This window comes from Aphelocoma coerulescens, unplaced genomic scaffold, assembly GCF_041296385.1.
Source record: "Aphelocoma coerulescens isolate FSJ_1873_10779 unplaced genomic scaffold, UR_Acoe_1.0 HiC_scaffold_60, whole genome shotgun sequence".
NCBI classification, from domain to species: domain Eukaryota; kingdom Metazoa; phylum Chordata; class Aves; order Passeriformes; family Corvidae; genus Aphelocoma; species Aphelocoma coerulescens.
The window spans coordinates 117,469-130,635 of NW_027183949.1; the positions used below are offsets into that span (position 1 = coordinate 117,469).

Sequence of the window (13,167 nt, forward strand, 5' to 3'; positions counted from 1 at the left end):
GTGCCACCATCACCTCAATGTCCCCTCCTGGTGCCACCATGGCCCCGATGTCCCCAAGGCCACCAGTGATGCAATGTCCTCACCAACCACTGTCCCCAAGGCCACCCTCACCCCAATGTCCCCTCCTGGTGCCACCATCGTCCAGATGCCCCCAGGGCCACCACTGACCCAATGTCCCCTCCTGGTGGCACCATCACCCCAATGTCCCCAAGACCACCAGCTCCCAATGTCACCACTGGCCTCGTGTCCCCTCCTGGTGCCACCATCACCCCGATGTCCCCAAGGCCACCATGGCCTCAATGTCCCCAAGGCCACCAGCACCCACTGTCCCCTCCTGGTGCCACCATCACCTCAATGTCCCCTCCTGGTGCCACCATGGCCCCGATGTCCCCAAGGCCACCAGTGATGCAATGTCCTCACCAACCACTGTCCCCAAGGCCACCCTCACCCCAGTGTCACCTCCTGGTGCCACCATCGTCCTGATGTCCCCAAGGCCACCACTGACCCAATGTGCCCTCCTGGTGCCACCATCACCCCGATGTCCCCAAGGCCACCAATGACCCGATGCCCCCTCCTGGTGGTGCCGTCACCCCGATGTCCCCAAGGCCACCAGCACCCGGTGTCACCACTGGCCTCGTGTCCCCTCCTGGTGGCACCATCACCCCGATGTCCCCAAGGCCACCATGGCCCCGATGTCCCCAAGGCCACCAGCACCCCAGTGCCCCCTCCTGGTGCCACCATCACCCCGATGTCCCCAAGGCCACCAGCACCCCAGTGCCCCCTCCTGGTGCCACCATCACCCCGACGTCCCCTCCTGGTGCCACCACGGCCCCGCTGTCCCCGTGTCCCCTCCCCCCAATGACCAAACCCCTTCTTTTCACTCTTTTTTATTCATCGTCCTTTTGGGGACATTTGGGGACATTTTTTGGGGGGGGTTCAGCCCCCAAAATAAACCCGGCCCCTCCCCCCCCCTCCCGCTGTCACCTCTTGGGGACACTTGGGGACACCTGGGGACAGCTCAGCACGAGCCGGCGGCTCCTGTGGGGAGACGGGGCCGGCTCAGGGTGGCACCGTCCCCCAATGTCCCCAATGTCCCCCCAATATCCCCCAGTGTCCTCCCAGTGTTCCCCAGTGTCCCCAAAGTCCCCCCGATGTCCCCCCGATGTCCCCCCATTGTCCCCCAATGCCCCCCCAATGTCCCCCATTGTCCCCCCAGTGTCCCCCCAATGTCCCTCAATGTCCTGCCATGTCACCTCTGCCCCCAATGTCCCCCCAGTGTCCCCCAGTGTCCCCCCAATGCCTCCCCAATGTCCCCCAGTGTCCCCCCAATGCCCCCCCAGTGTCCCCCCAATATCCCCCAGTGTCCCCCCAATGTCCCCCAGTGTCCCCTAAGTGTCCCCCAATGTCCCCCCATGTCACCTCTGCCCCCAATGTCCCCCCAGTGTCCCCCCAGTGTCCCCCAATATCCCCCAGTGTCCCCCCAGTGTCCCCCAGTGTCCCCTAAATGTCCCCCCGTCCCCCAATGTCCCCCAATGCCCCCCCGATGTCCCCAGTGCCCCCCCAATGTCCCCCAGTTTCCCCCCAATATCCCCCCAGTGTCCCCCAATGTCCCCATTGTTCCCCCAGTGTCCCCCCAGTGTCCCCCAGTGTCCCCCAATGTCCCCAATGTCCCCCCAATGTCCCCCAGTGTCCCCCCAATTTCCCCCCAGTGTCCCCCCAGTGCCCACCCAATGCCCCCCCAATGTCCCCCCAGTGTCCCCATTGTCCCCCCAATGTCCCCAAAGTCCCCCAATGTCCCCCAGTGTCCCCCCAGTGTCCCCCAGTGTCCCCCCAATGTCCCTCAATGTCCTCCCATGTCACCTCTGCCCCCAATGTCCCCCCAATATCCCCCCAGTGTCCCCCCAATATCCCTCAGTGTCCCTCAGTGTCCCCCAGTGTCCCCCAGTGTCCCCATTGTTCCCCCAATGTCCCCCCAATGTCCCCCCAATGTCCCCCAGTGTCCCCCAATGCACCCCAATGCCCCCCAATGCCTCCCCAATGTCCCCCCAGTGTCCCCAGTGTTCCCATTGTCCCCCCAATGTCCCCCCGTGTCCCCAATGTCCCCCCAATGCCCCCCCAATGTCCCCCAATATCCCTCAGTGTCCCCCCAATATCCCCCAGTGTCCCCCCAATGTCCCCCAATGTCCCCTAAGTGTCCCCCAATGTCCCCCCATGTCACCTCTGCCCCCAATGTCCCCCCAATGTCCCCCCAGTGTCCCCCAGTGTCCCCCCAATATCCCCCAATGTCCCCCCAGTGTCCCCCGATGTCCCCTAAATGTCCCCCCGTCCCCCAATGTCCCCCAATGCCCCCCCGATGTCCCCAGTGTCCCCCAGTGTCCCCCAATATCCCCCCAATGTCCCCCAATATCCCCCAATGTCCCCCAATATCCCCCAGTTTCCCCCCAATGTCCCCCAATGTCCCCCCAGTGCCCCCCAATATCCCCCCAATGTCCCCCAATGCCCCTCCAATGCCCCCCAGTGTCCCCATTGTCCCCCCAGTGTCCCCAATATCCCCCAGTGTCCCCCATTGTTTCCCCAATGTCCCCCCAATATCTCCTCTGTCCCCCAATGTCCCCCAATGTCCCCCCCAGTGTCCCCCCAATATCCCCCAGTGTCCCCCCAGTGTCCCCAAAGTCCCCCCAATGTCCCCCAGTGTCCCCCCAATATCCCCCAGTGTCCCCCCAATATCCCCCAATGCCCCCAATGTCCCCCCAGTGTCCCCCAATATCCCCCAATGCCCCCCCAATATCCCCCCAGTGTCCCCATTGTTCCCCCAGTGTCCCCCCAATGTCCTCCAATGTCCCCCCAATATCCCCCAATGCCTCCCCAATGTCCCCCCAGTGTCCCCAGTGTTCCCATTGTCCCCCCAATGTCCCCCCGTGTCCCCAATGTCCCCCCAATGCCCCCCCAGTGTCCCCCCAATATCCCCCGTGTCCCCCAGTGTCCCCCAGTGTTCCCCCAATGTCCCCCAGTGTCCCCCCAATATCCCCCAATGCCCCCAATGTCCCCCCAGTGTCCCCCAATGCCCCCCAATGCCTCCCCAATGTCCCCCCAGTGTCCCCAGTGTCCCCAATGTCCCCCCAATGTCCCCCAATATCCCTCAGTGTCCCCCCAATGTCCCCCAATGTCCCCTAAGTGTCCCCCAATGTCCCCCCATGTCACCTCTGCCCCCAATGTCCCCCCAGTGTCCCCCCAGTGTCCCCCAGTGTCCCCTAAATGTCCCCCCGTCCCCCAATGTCCCCCAATGCCCCCCCGATGTCCCCAGTGTCCCCCCAATGTCCCCCAGTGTCCCCCAGTGTCCCCCAATGTCCCCCCAGTGTCCCCCCAGTGTCCCCCAGTGTCCCCCAGTGTCCCCCAGTGCCCCCCGGCTCCCTCTGGATGTCCCCAAGGGGGGAGGGGACGCTCACCTGTCCCAGCCAGGGGTGACAGCTCCGGGGGGGGGCGGCGGCGGCTGCGGGGGGAGGGGGGGGAGGGGACACCTCAATGTCCCCAAAGTGTCCCCAAATCCCCCCAGTGCCCCCCCAGTGCCTCCCAGTGCCCCCAATGTCCCCAAAGTGTCCCCAAATCCCCCCAATGTCCCCCAGTGCCTCCCAGTGCCCCCAATGTCCCCAAAGTGTCCCCAAATCCCCCCAGTGCCCCCCAGTGCCCCCAGTGTCCCCAGTGTCCCCAAAGTGTCCCCAAATCCCCCCAGTGCCCCCCCAGTGACCTCCCAGTGCCCCCAATGTCCCCAAAGTGTCCCCAAATCCCCCCAGTGCCCCCCAGTGCCCCCAGTGTCCCCCAGTATCCCCCAGTGCCCCCAGTGTAGCCCAGTATCCCCCAGTGCCCCCCAGTATCCCCCAGTATCCCCCAGTGCCCCCCAGTATCCCCCCAGTGCCCCCCCAGTGTCCCCCAGTATCCCCCAGTGCCCCCAGTGTCGCCCAGTATCCCCAGTGTCCTCCCAGTATCCCCCACTGCCCCCCAGTATCCCCCCAGTGCCCCCAGTATCCCCCACTGCCCCCCAGTGCCCCCCAGTGCCCCCCCAGTGTCCCCCAGTGCCACCCCAGTCAGCCCCCAGTATCCCCCAAGTGCCCCCAGTGTTCTCCCAGTATCCCCCAGTGTCCCCCAGTATCCCCCGGTGTCCTCCCAGTATCCCCCGGTGCCCCCCAGTGTCCCCAGTATCCCCCCAGTACCCCCCAGTGCCCCCAGTGTCGCCCAGTGCCCCCAGTGTCCTCCCAGTGCCCCCAGTGTCCTCCCAGTATCCCCCACTGCCACCCCAGTCACCCCCCAGTATCCCCCCAGTGACCTCCCAGTATCCCCCACTGCCCCCCAGTATCCCTCCACTATCCCCCCAGTATCCCCCAGTGCCCCCAGTATCCCCCAATGCCCCCAGTGCCCCCCAGTGCCCCCCCAGTATCCCCCAGTGCCACCCCAGTGTCCCCCAGGGCCCCCCAGGGCCCCCAGTATCCCCCAGTATCCCCCAGTCACACCGCAGTCACCCCCCAGTATCCTCCCAGTGCCCCCCAGTACCCCCCCAGTGTCCTCCCAGTATCCCCCCAATATCCCCCAGTATCTCCCCAGTGCCCCCCAGTGTGCTCCCAGTATCCCCCCAGTATCCCCCAGTGCCCCCCAGTCACCCCTCAGTATCCCCCCAGTATCCCCCAGTGCCCCCCAGTGTTCCCCAGTATCCCCCCCGTGCCCCCCAGTATCCCCCCCAGTGTCCCCCCAGCCACCCCCCAGTGCCCCCCCAGTATCTCCCAGTGTCCTCCAGTGTCCCCCAGTACTCCCCAGTGCCCCCCCAGTCACCCCTCAGTATCCCCCAGTATTCCCCAGTGCCCCCAGTATCCCCCAGTCTCCCCCAGTGCCCTCCCAGTCCCCCCCAGTATCCCCCAGTGCCCTCCCAGTATCCCCCCAGTCCCCCCCAGTGCTCCCCAGTATCCCCCCAGTATCCCCCAGTATCCCCCAGTGCCCCCCAGTATCCCCCAGTCCCCCCCAGTGCCCTCCCAGTCCCCCCCAGTATCCCCCAAATCCCCCCAGTGTCCCCCAGTGCCCCCCAGTGCCCCCAGTATCCCCCCAGTGTCCCCCCAGTATCCCCCAGTGCCCCCCAGTATCCCCAGTATCCCCCAGTCCCCCCCAGTGCCCTCCCAGTGTCCCCCCAGCATCCCCCCAGTGCCCCCCCAGTGTCCCCCAGTATCCCCCAGTATCCCCCAGTGTCCCCCAGTATTCCCCAGTGCTACCCCAGTCACCCCCCAGTATCCCCCAGTATGCCCCCCAGTGCCCCCCAGTTCCCCCCAGTATCCCCCAGTATCCCCCCAGTATCCCCCAGTCCCCCCCAGTGCCCTCCCAGTCCCCCCCAGTATCCCCCAAATCCCCCCAGTGTCCCCCAGTGCCCCCCAGTGCCCCCAGTATCCCCCCAGTGTCCCCCCAGTATCCCCCAGTGCCCCCCAGTATCCCCAGTATCCCCCAGTCCCCCCCAGTGCCCTCCCAGTCCCCCCCAGTATCCCCCAGTATCCCCCCAGTGCCCCCCAGTGCCCTCCCAGTCCCCCCCAGTATCTCCCAGTGTCCCCCAGTATCCCCAGTATCCCCAGTATCCCCAGTATCCCCCAGGTCCCACCTGGCCTTGCTCCGGCACTTGCACTTCCCACCTGCGGGGACCCAAAGGGGACGTCAGGGACCCCCCAGGGTGACAGAGGGACCCAAGGGTGACAGAGGGACCCAAGGGTGACACAGAGGGACCCAAGGGTGACAGAGGGACCCAAGGGTGACACAGAGGGACCCAAGGGTGACACAGAGGGACCCAAGGGTGACAGAGGGACCCAAGGGTGACACAGAGGGACCCAAGGGTGACACGGGGACCCAAGGGTGACACAGAGGGACCCAAGGGTGACACGGAGGGACCCAAGGGTGACACAGAGGGACCCAAGGGTGACACAGAGGGACCCAAGGGTGACAGAGGGACCCAAGGGTGACACAGAGGGACCCAAGGGTGACACAGAGGGACCCAAGGGTGACAGAGGGGCCCAAGGGTGACACTGGGACCCCCCAGGGTGACAGAGGGACCCAAGGGTGACAGAGGGGCCCAAGGGTGACACTGGGACCCAAGGGTGACACGGAGGGACCCAAGGGTGACACTGGGACCCAAGGGTGACACTGGGACCCCCCAGGGTGACACAGAGGGACCCAAGGGTGACACAGAGGGACCCAAGGGTGACACGGGGACCCAAGGGTGACACAGAGGGACCCACGGGTGACACAGAGGGACCCAAGGGTGACACGGAGGGACCCAAGGGTGACACAGAGGGACCCAAGGGTGACACAGGGACCCCCCAGGGTGACACAGAGGGACCCAAGGGTGACACTGGGACCCAAGGGTGACAGAGGGACCCAAGGGTGACACTGGGACCCCCCAGGGGTGACACAGAGGGACCCAAGGGTGACACAGAGGGACCCAAGGGCGACACAGAGGGACCCAAGGGTGACAGGGGGACCCAAGGGTGACACTGGGACCCAAGGGTGACACAGAGGGACCCAAGGGTGACACAGAGGGACCCAAGGGTGACAGAGGGGCCCAAGGGTGACACAGAGGGACCCAAGGGTGACACTGGGACCCCCCAGGGGTGACACAGAGGGACCCAAGGGTGACACTGGGACCCCCCAGGGGTGACACGGAGGGACCCAAGGGTGACAGAGGGACCCAAGGGTGACACAGAGGGACCCAAGGGTGACACTGGGGTGGCACAGGGGTGATACAGGGGTGACATAGAGGTGGCACACAGAGGTGGCACAGAGGTGACACACAGGGGTGGCACACAGGGGTGGCACACAGGGGTGGCCCAGGTGGCACAGGTGGCCCAGGTGGCACAGGTGGCACAGAGGTGGCACAGAGGTGGCACAGAGGTGGCACACAGGGGTGGCACACAGAGGTGACACACACAGGGGTGGCACACAGTGGTGGCACACAGGGGTGGCCCAGGTGGCACAGGTGGCACAGAGGTGACACACACAGAGGTGGCACACACAGGTGGCAGACACAGGTGGCACACAGGTGGCCCAGGGGTGGCACACACAGGTGGCCCAGGGGTGGCACACACAGGTGGCACACAGGTGGCCCAGGGGTGGCACACAGAGGTGACACACACAGGGGTGACACACAGGGTTGGCCCAGGTGGCCTAGGTGGCACACACAGGGGTGGCACAGAGGTGGCACACGTGACACACAGGTGACACAGGGGTGGCACACACAGGGGTGGCACAGAGGTGGCCCAGGGGTGGCACACACAGGTGACACACACAGGTGACACACACAGGTGGCACAGGTGACACACAGAAGTGGCACACACAGGTGACACACACAGAGGTGGCACAGGGGTGGCATATAGGGGTGGCATACAGGGGTGGCACAGGGGTGACACACAGAGGTGGCACACAGAGGTGGCACAGGTGGCACACAGGTGGCACACACAGGTGGCACACAGAGGTGGCACAGGTGGCCCAGGTGGCACACACAGGTGGCCCAGGTGGCACACAGGTGACACACAGGGGTGGCCCAGGTGGCCCAGGTGGCACATAGAGGTGGCCCAGGTGACACACAGGTGACACATAGGGGTGGCACACACAGGTGGCACAGGTGGCACACACAGGTGACACACAGGTGACACATAGGGGTGGCACACACAGGTGGCACAGGTGGCACACACAGGTGACACACAGGTGGCACACAGGGGTGACACAGGTGATACAGGTGGCACACAGGTGGCCCAGGTGGCACACAGAGGTGGCCCACAGGGGTGGCACACACAGGTGGCACACAGGTGATACAGGTGGCACACAGGTGGTCCACAGGTGGCACACAGAGGTGGCACACAGGGGTGGCACAGGTGGCACACACGGGTGACACATAGGGGTGGCACACACAGAGGTGGCCCAGGTGACACACACAGGTGACACACAGGGGTGGCACACAGGTGATACAGGTGGCACACACAGGGGTGGCCCAGGTGGCCCACAGGTGGCACACACAGGTGGCACACAGGGGTGGCACACACAGGTGACACACAGGTGGCACACACAGAGGTGGCCCAGGTGGCACACACAGGTGGCACACAGAGGCACACAGAGGTGGCACACAGGTGACACACAGGGTGGCACACACAGGTGGCACACACAGGTGGCACACAGGGGTGGCACACACAGGTGGCCCAGGTGGCACACAGAGGGGTGGCCCAGGTGGCACACAGGTGGCCCAGGTGGCACACAGAGGGGTGGCCCAGGTGGCACAGGGGTGGCCCAGGTGGCACTCACTGAGCAGGACGCCGATGCCGAGCAGGCCGAGCAGCGCGGCCGCCACGAGGCCCCCGAGGCGCAGCCGGGACCAGCCTGGGAGGGCACCGAGGGACGGGGGGACACGGGGCTCCCAGTAACGGCCAGTAACGGCCAGTAACGGCCAGTAACGGCCAGTAACCTCCCAGTAACCTCCCAGTAACGGCCAGTAACCTCCCAGTAACGGCCAGTAACCTCCCAGTAACCTCCCAGTAACCTCCCAGTAACGGCCAGTAACCTCCCAGTAACCTCCCAGTAACCTCCCAGTAACGGCCAGTGACCTCCCAGTAACGGCCAGTAACCTCCCAGTAACCTCCCAGTAACCTCCCAGTAACGGCCAGTAACGGCCAGTGACCTCCCAGTAACGGCCAGTGACGGCCAGTAACCACCCAGTAACACCCAGTAACCTCCCAGTAACCACCCAGTAACGCCCAGTAACCTCCCAGTAACTCCCAGTTCCCTCCCAGTAACTCCCAGTCCCTCCCAGTCCCTCCCAGTCCCTCCCAGTTCATCCCAGTTCCTCCCAGTTCCCTCCCAGTCTGTCCCAGTCCCCTCCCAGTTCCCTCCCAGTCCCTCCCAGTTCCTCCCAGTCCCCTCCCAGTCCCTCCCAGTTCCTCCCAGTCCCCTCCCAGTCCCCTCCCAGTTCCCCGCACTCACCATACTCGAAGGGACTGGGGGCATCTGTGGGGGGAAGGGAGGGGTCAGAGGGACCAGTACGGACCAGTATAAACCAGTATAGACCAGTATGAACCACTATAAACCAGTATGGACCAGTATGGGCCACTATAGACCAGTATAAACCAGTACAGACCAGTGTAAGCCAGTATGGACCAGTATAAACCAGTATAAGCCAGTATGGACCAGTATAACCACCATGGATCCCTCCTCCCAGTGTAAACTAATACAGACCAGTATAAACCAGTATGGACCAGTATGGACACCCCCTCCCAGTATAAACCAGTACGGACCACTATGCACCCCGGCCTCCCAGTAGAAGCCAGTGCAGACTTCCCTCCCAATATGAACCAGTACAAACCAGTATGAACCAGTACAGACCTCCCCTCCCAGTATAAACCAGTATGGCTCCTCTACCCCAGTATAACCAGTATGACCCAGCCCATTCCCAGAACAGCCTCTCCCCCTCCCAGTTTGTCCCAGTCCCTCCCAGTTTGTCCCAGTTTGTCCCAGTCACTCACCAGTGGGGTCCCCTCTGGCCAGGGACAGAACTGGGGCGGGGGAAGGGGGCACCAGTTAAACCAGTTTGGGGCGGTCACTGGGCCCAGTCCCTCCCAGTAGCCCCTGAAATCAACCCAGTCCCTCCCACTTCCCTCCCAGTTTGTCCCAGTTCCTCCCAGTCCCTCCCACTTCCCTCCCAGTCGCTCCCAGTTCCCTCCCAGTTCATCTCAGTTCCCTCCCAGTTACTCCCAGTCCCCTCCCAGTCCCCTCCCAGTCCCTCCCAATCACCTCCCAGTTCCCTCCCAGTTCCCTCCCAGTCCCTCCCAGTTCCCCCCGGTCCCTCCCAGTTCCCTCCCAGTCCCTCCCAGTTCCTTCCCAGTTCCATCCCAGGCCCTCCCAGTTCCCTCCCAGTCCCTCCCAGTTTATCCCAGTCCCTCCGAGTCTCTCCCAGTTCCCTCCCAGTACCTCCCAGTATCACCAGTGCACCGAGGCTTTCCCGCTCCATTCTGTGACCTTTGACCCCTGGGGGAGGAAGGGAAATTCCAGAGGGAACTGGGAGCAACTGGGAGGGACTGGGAGATACTGGGGGAGGACTGGGAGGGAATGGGAGGAACTGGGAGGGGACTGGGAGGGAACTGGGAGGGAACTGGGGGGGGGGTGAGTCACTGGGATTCCTGAGCAGGGCTGGACTGGGACAAACTGGGGGGAACTGGGGGGGGACTGGAACTGACTGGGGAAATTAGGAGGTTACTGGGAGGGCCTGGGGCTAACTGGGAGCAACTGGGAGGGACTGGCAGGGCACTGGGAGGAACTGGGAGGGACTGGGAGGGGACTGGGAGGGGACTGGGACAAACTGGGAGGGACTGGGAGGGGACTGGGAGGAACTGGGAGGAACTGGGAGGAACTGGGACAAACTGGGAGGGACTGGGAGGGGACTGGGAGGGGACTGGGAGGAACTGGGAGGGGGGGGTGAGTCACTGGAATTCCTGAGCAGGGCGGGACTGGGACAAACTGGGGGGAACTGGGGGGGGACTGGAACTGACTGGGCGGGGGGGGGGGGGAGAATTTGGGGGGAACTGGGAGCAACTGGGGGCTACTGGGAGCAACTGGGGAGGACGTGGGGGGTAACTGGTATGGACTGGGAGGGACTGGGGATAACTCCGAGGTAACTGGGAGGGACTGGGGCATAACGGGGGTTACTGGGATGAACTGGGAGGGACTGGGGGGTTACTGGGATGGACTGGGAGGGACTGGGGGGTTACTGGGGGGTTACTGGGATGAACTGGGAGGGACTGGGGGGTTACTGGGGGGCTACTGGGGGGTTACTGGGATGAACTGGGAGGGACTGGAGGGTTCCTGGGGGGCTACTGGGGGGTTACTGGGATGAACTGGGAGGGACTGAGGGGTTCCTGGGGGGCTACTGGGGGGTTACTGGGATGAACTGGGAGGGACTGGGGGGTTCCTGGGGGGCTACTGGGGGGTTACTGGGATGAACTGGGAGGGACTGGAGGGTTCCTGGGGGGCTACTGGGGGGTTACTGGGATGAACTGGGAGGGACTGAGGGGTTCCTGGGGGGCTACTGGGGGGTTACTGGGATGAACTGGGAGGGACTGGGGGGTTCCTGGGGGGTTACTGGGGGTTACTGGGATGAACTGGGAGGGACTGGGGGGTTCCTGGGGGGTTACTGGGGGTTACTGGGATGAACTGGGAGGGACTGGGGGCCCCACTCACCTTCCCAGAGCAGCCACGGGGAACTGGAAATGGGGGGGGGGAACTGGGAGGGGGCGGGGCCGGGGAGGGGGCGGAGCTTCGGACTGGGAGGGACTGGGAGGGACTGGGAGTGATACTGGGGATACTGGGAGGGACTGGGGGTACTGGGAGGGACTGGGGGATACTGGGAGCCATACTGGGGATACTGGGAGCCATACTGGGGATACTGGGAGGGACTGGGGGGTTACTGGGAGGGACTGGGGGATACTGGGAGCCATACTGGGGATACTGGGAGGGATACTGGGGATACTGGGAGGGACTGGGGGTACTGGGAGGGACTGGGGGATACTGGGAGGGACTGGGGGGTTACTGGGAGGGACTGGGATGGACTGGGAGGGACTGGGGGATACTGGGAGCCATACTGGGGATACTGGGAGGGACTGGGGGATACTGGGAGGGACTCGGGGATACTGGGAGCGATAATGGGGATACTGGGAGCGATACTGGGGATACTGGGAGCCATACTGGGGATACTGGGAGTGATACTGGGGATACTGGGAGCGATACTGGGGATACTGGGAGGGACTGGGGGATACTGGGAGTGATACTGGGGATACTGGGAGGGACTGGGGGATACTGGGAGCCATACTGGGGATACTGGGAGGGACTGGGGGATACTGGGAGTGATACTGGGGATACTGGGAGGGACTGGGGGAAACTGGGAGGGACTGGGGGAAACTGGGAGTGATACTGGGGATACTGGGAGGGACTGGGGGATACTGGGAGGGACTGGGGATACTGGGAGCCATACTGGGGATACTGGGAGGGACTGGGGGATACTGGGAGCCATACTGGGGATACTGGGAGGGACTGGGGGATACTGGGAGCCATACTGGGGATACTGGGAGTGATACTGGGGGATACTGGGAGCGATACTGGGGATACTGGGAGGGACTGGGGATAGTGGGAGGGACTGGGGGATACTGGGAGCCATACTGGGGATACTGGGAGCCATACTGGGGATACTGGGAGCCATACTGGGGATACTGGGAGTGATACTGGGGATACTGGGAGTGATACTGGGGGATACTGGGAGCGATACTGGGGATACTGGGAGGGACTGGGGATAGTGGGAGGGACTGGGGGATACTGGGAGCCATACTGGGGATACTGGGAGCCATACTGGGGATACTGGGCCAGACTCGGGGCGATACTGGGGTGCACTGGGGGACACTGGGAGCGATACTGGGGATACTGGGATATACTGGGAGTGATGCTAGGGGATGCTGGGACAAACTGGGAGCACTGGGAATGTCGGAGGGCATACTGGGATGGACTGGGACATACTGGGAGACGCTGGGAACGCTGGGGAAGGACACTGGGGGGTACTGGGAGGGACTGGGGGGAACTGGGAGGCACTGGGAGGACACTGGGGCTGTACTGGGAGGGACTGGAAGGGTGGAACGCGCTGGTCCCAGCTCTGCCGCCTCCCATTGGTCGGAGCTCCCGCCCGTCACTCCCGGCAGCCAATCAGAGCCCTGAATCGGGGCCTAGGGGCGGGGACTGGCGGCGGCACCATTTTGCTCACGTTTAGCCTACAATTCCCGTCATGCCCCGCGGCGGCCTAATGGAGCCGGGCCTACAGCTCCCGTCAGGCACCGCGCCCCCAGAGCCCCCTTCTCCGCCTCCCTGTGCCCCATAAGCGCCCCCCAGACCTTGCAGGACCCCTCAGCGCCCCCTCAGAGCCCATTCGGGCCCCCCAAGTGCCCCCCTGAACCCACAAGTGCCCCAAACCACAGAGCTGTCCCCTAACGCCGCTTCCGGGACTACAGCTCCCATCATGCATCGCGGCAGCCGGAGTGCACCTCTACCGCTGAGCCTTCAGCTCCCGTCATGCCTCGCGGCCCTATAGAGCCTTATGGCAGCCGGGCCTTCATCTCCCATCAT

General features: G+C 64.2%; 1 protein-coding gene across 1 annotated transcript; it reads right to left on the bottom strand.

The window, feature by feature from the left end:
• Nucleotides 1-881: 881 nt before the first annotated feature.
• Nucleotides 882-11,279, bottom strand: LOC138102030 (FXYD domain-containing ion transport regulator 4-like). The gene is made up of 8 exons (XM_068999782.1): nt 11,242-11,279; nt 9,976-10,032; nt 9,531-9,560; nt 8,992-9,015; nt 8,317-8,391; nt 5,630-5,660; nt 3,447-3,490; nt 882-1,038 (listed from the first exon to the last, which is right to left on the bottom strand). Exons 2-8 carry the CDS (start codon nt 10,013-10,015, stop codon nt 1,019-1,021), a joined length of 264 nt encoding a protein of 87 aa, XP_068855883.1. The 5' UTR covers nt 10,016-10,032; nt 11,242-11,279; the 3' UTR covers nt 882-1,018.
• Nucleotides 11,280-13,167: the final 1,888 nt, after the last annotated feature.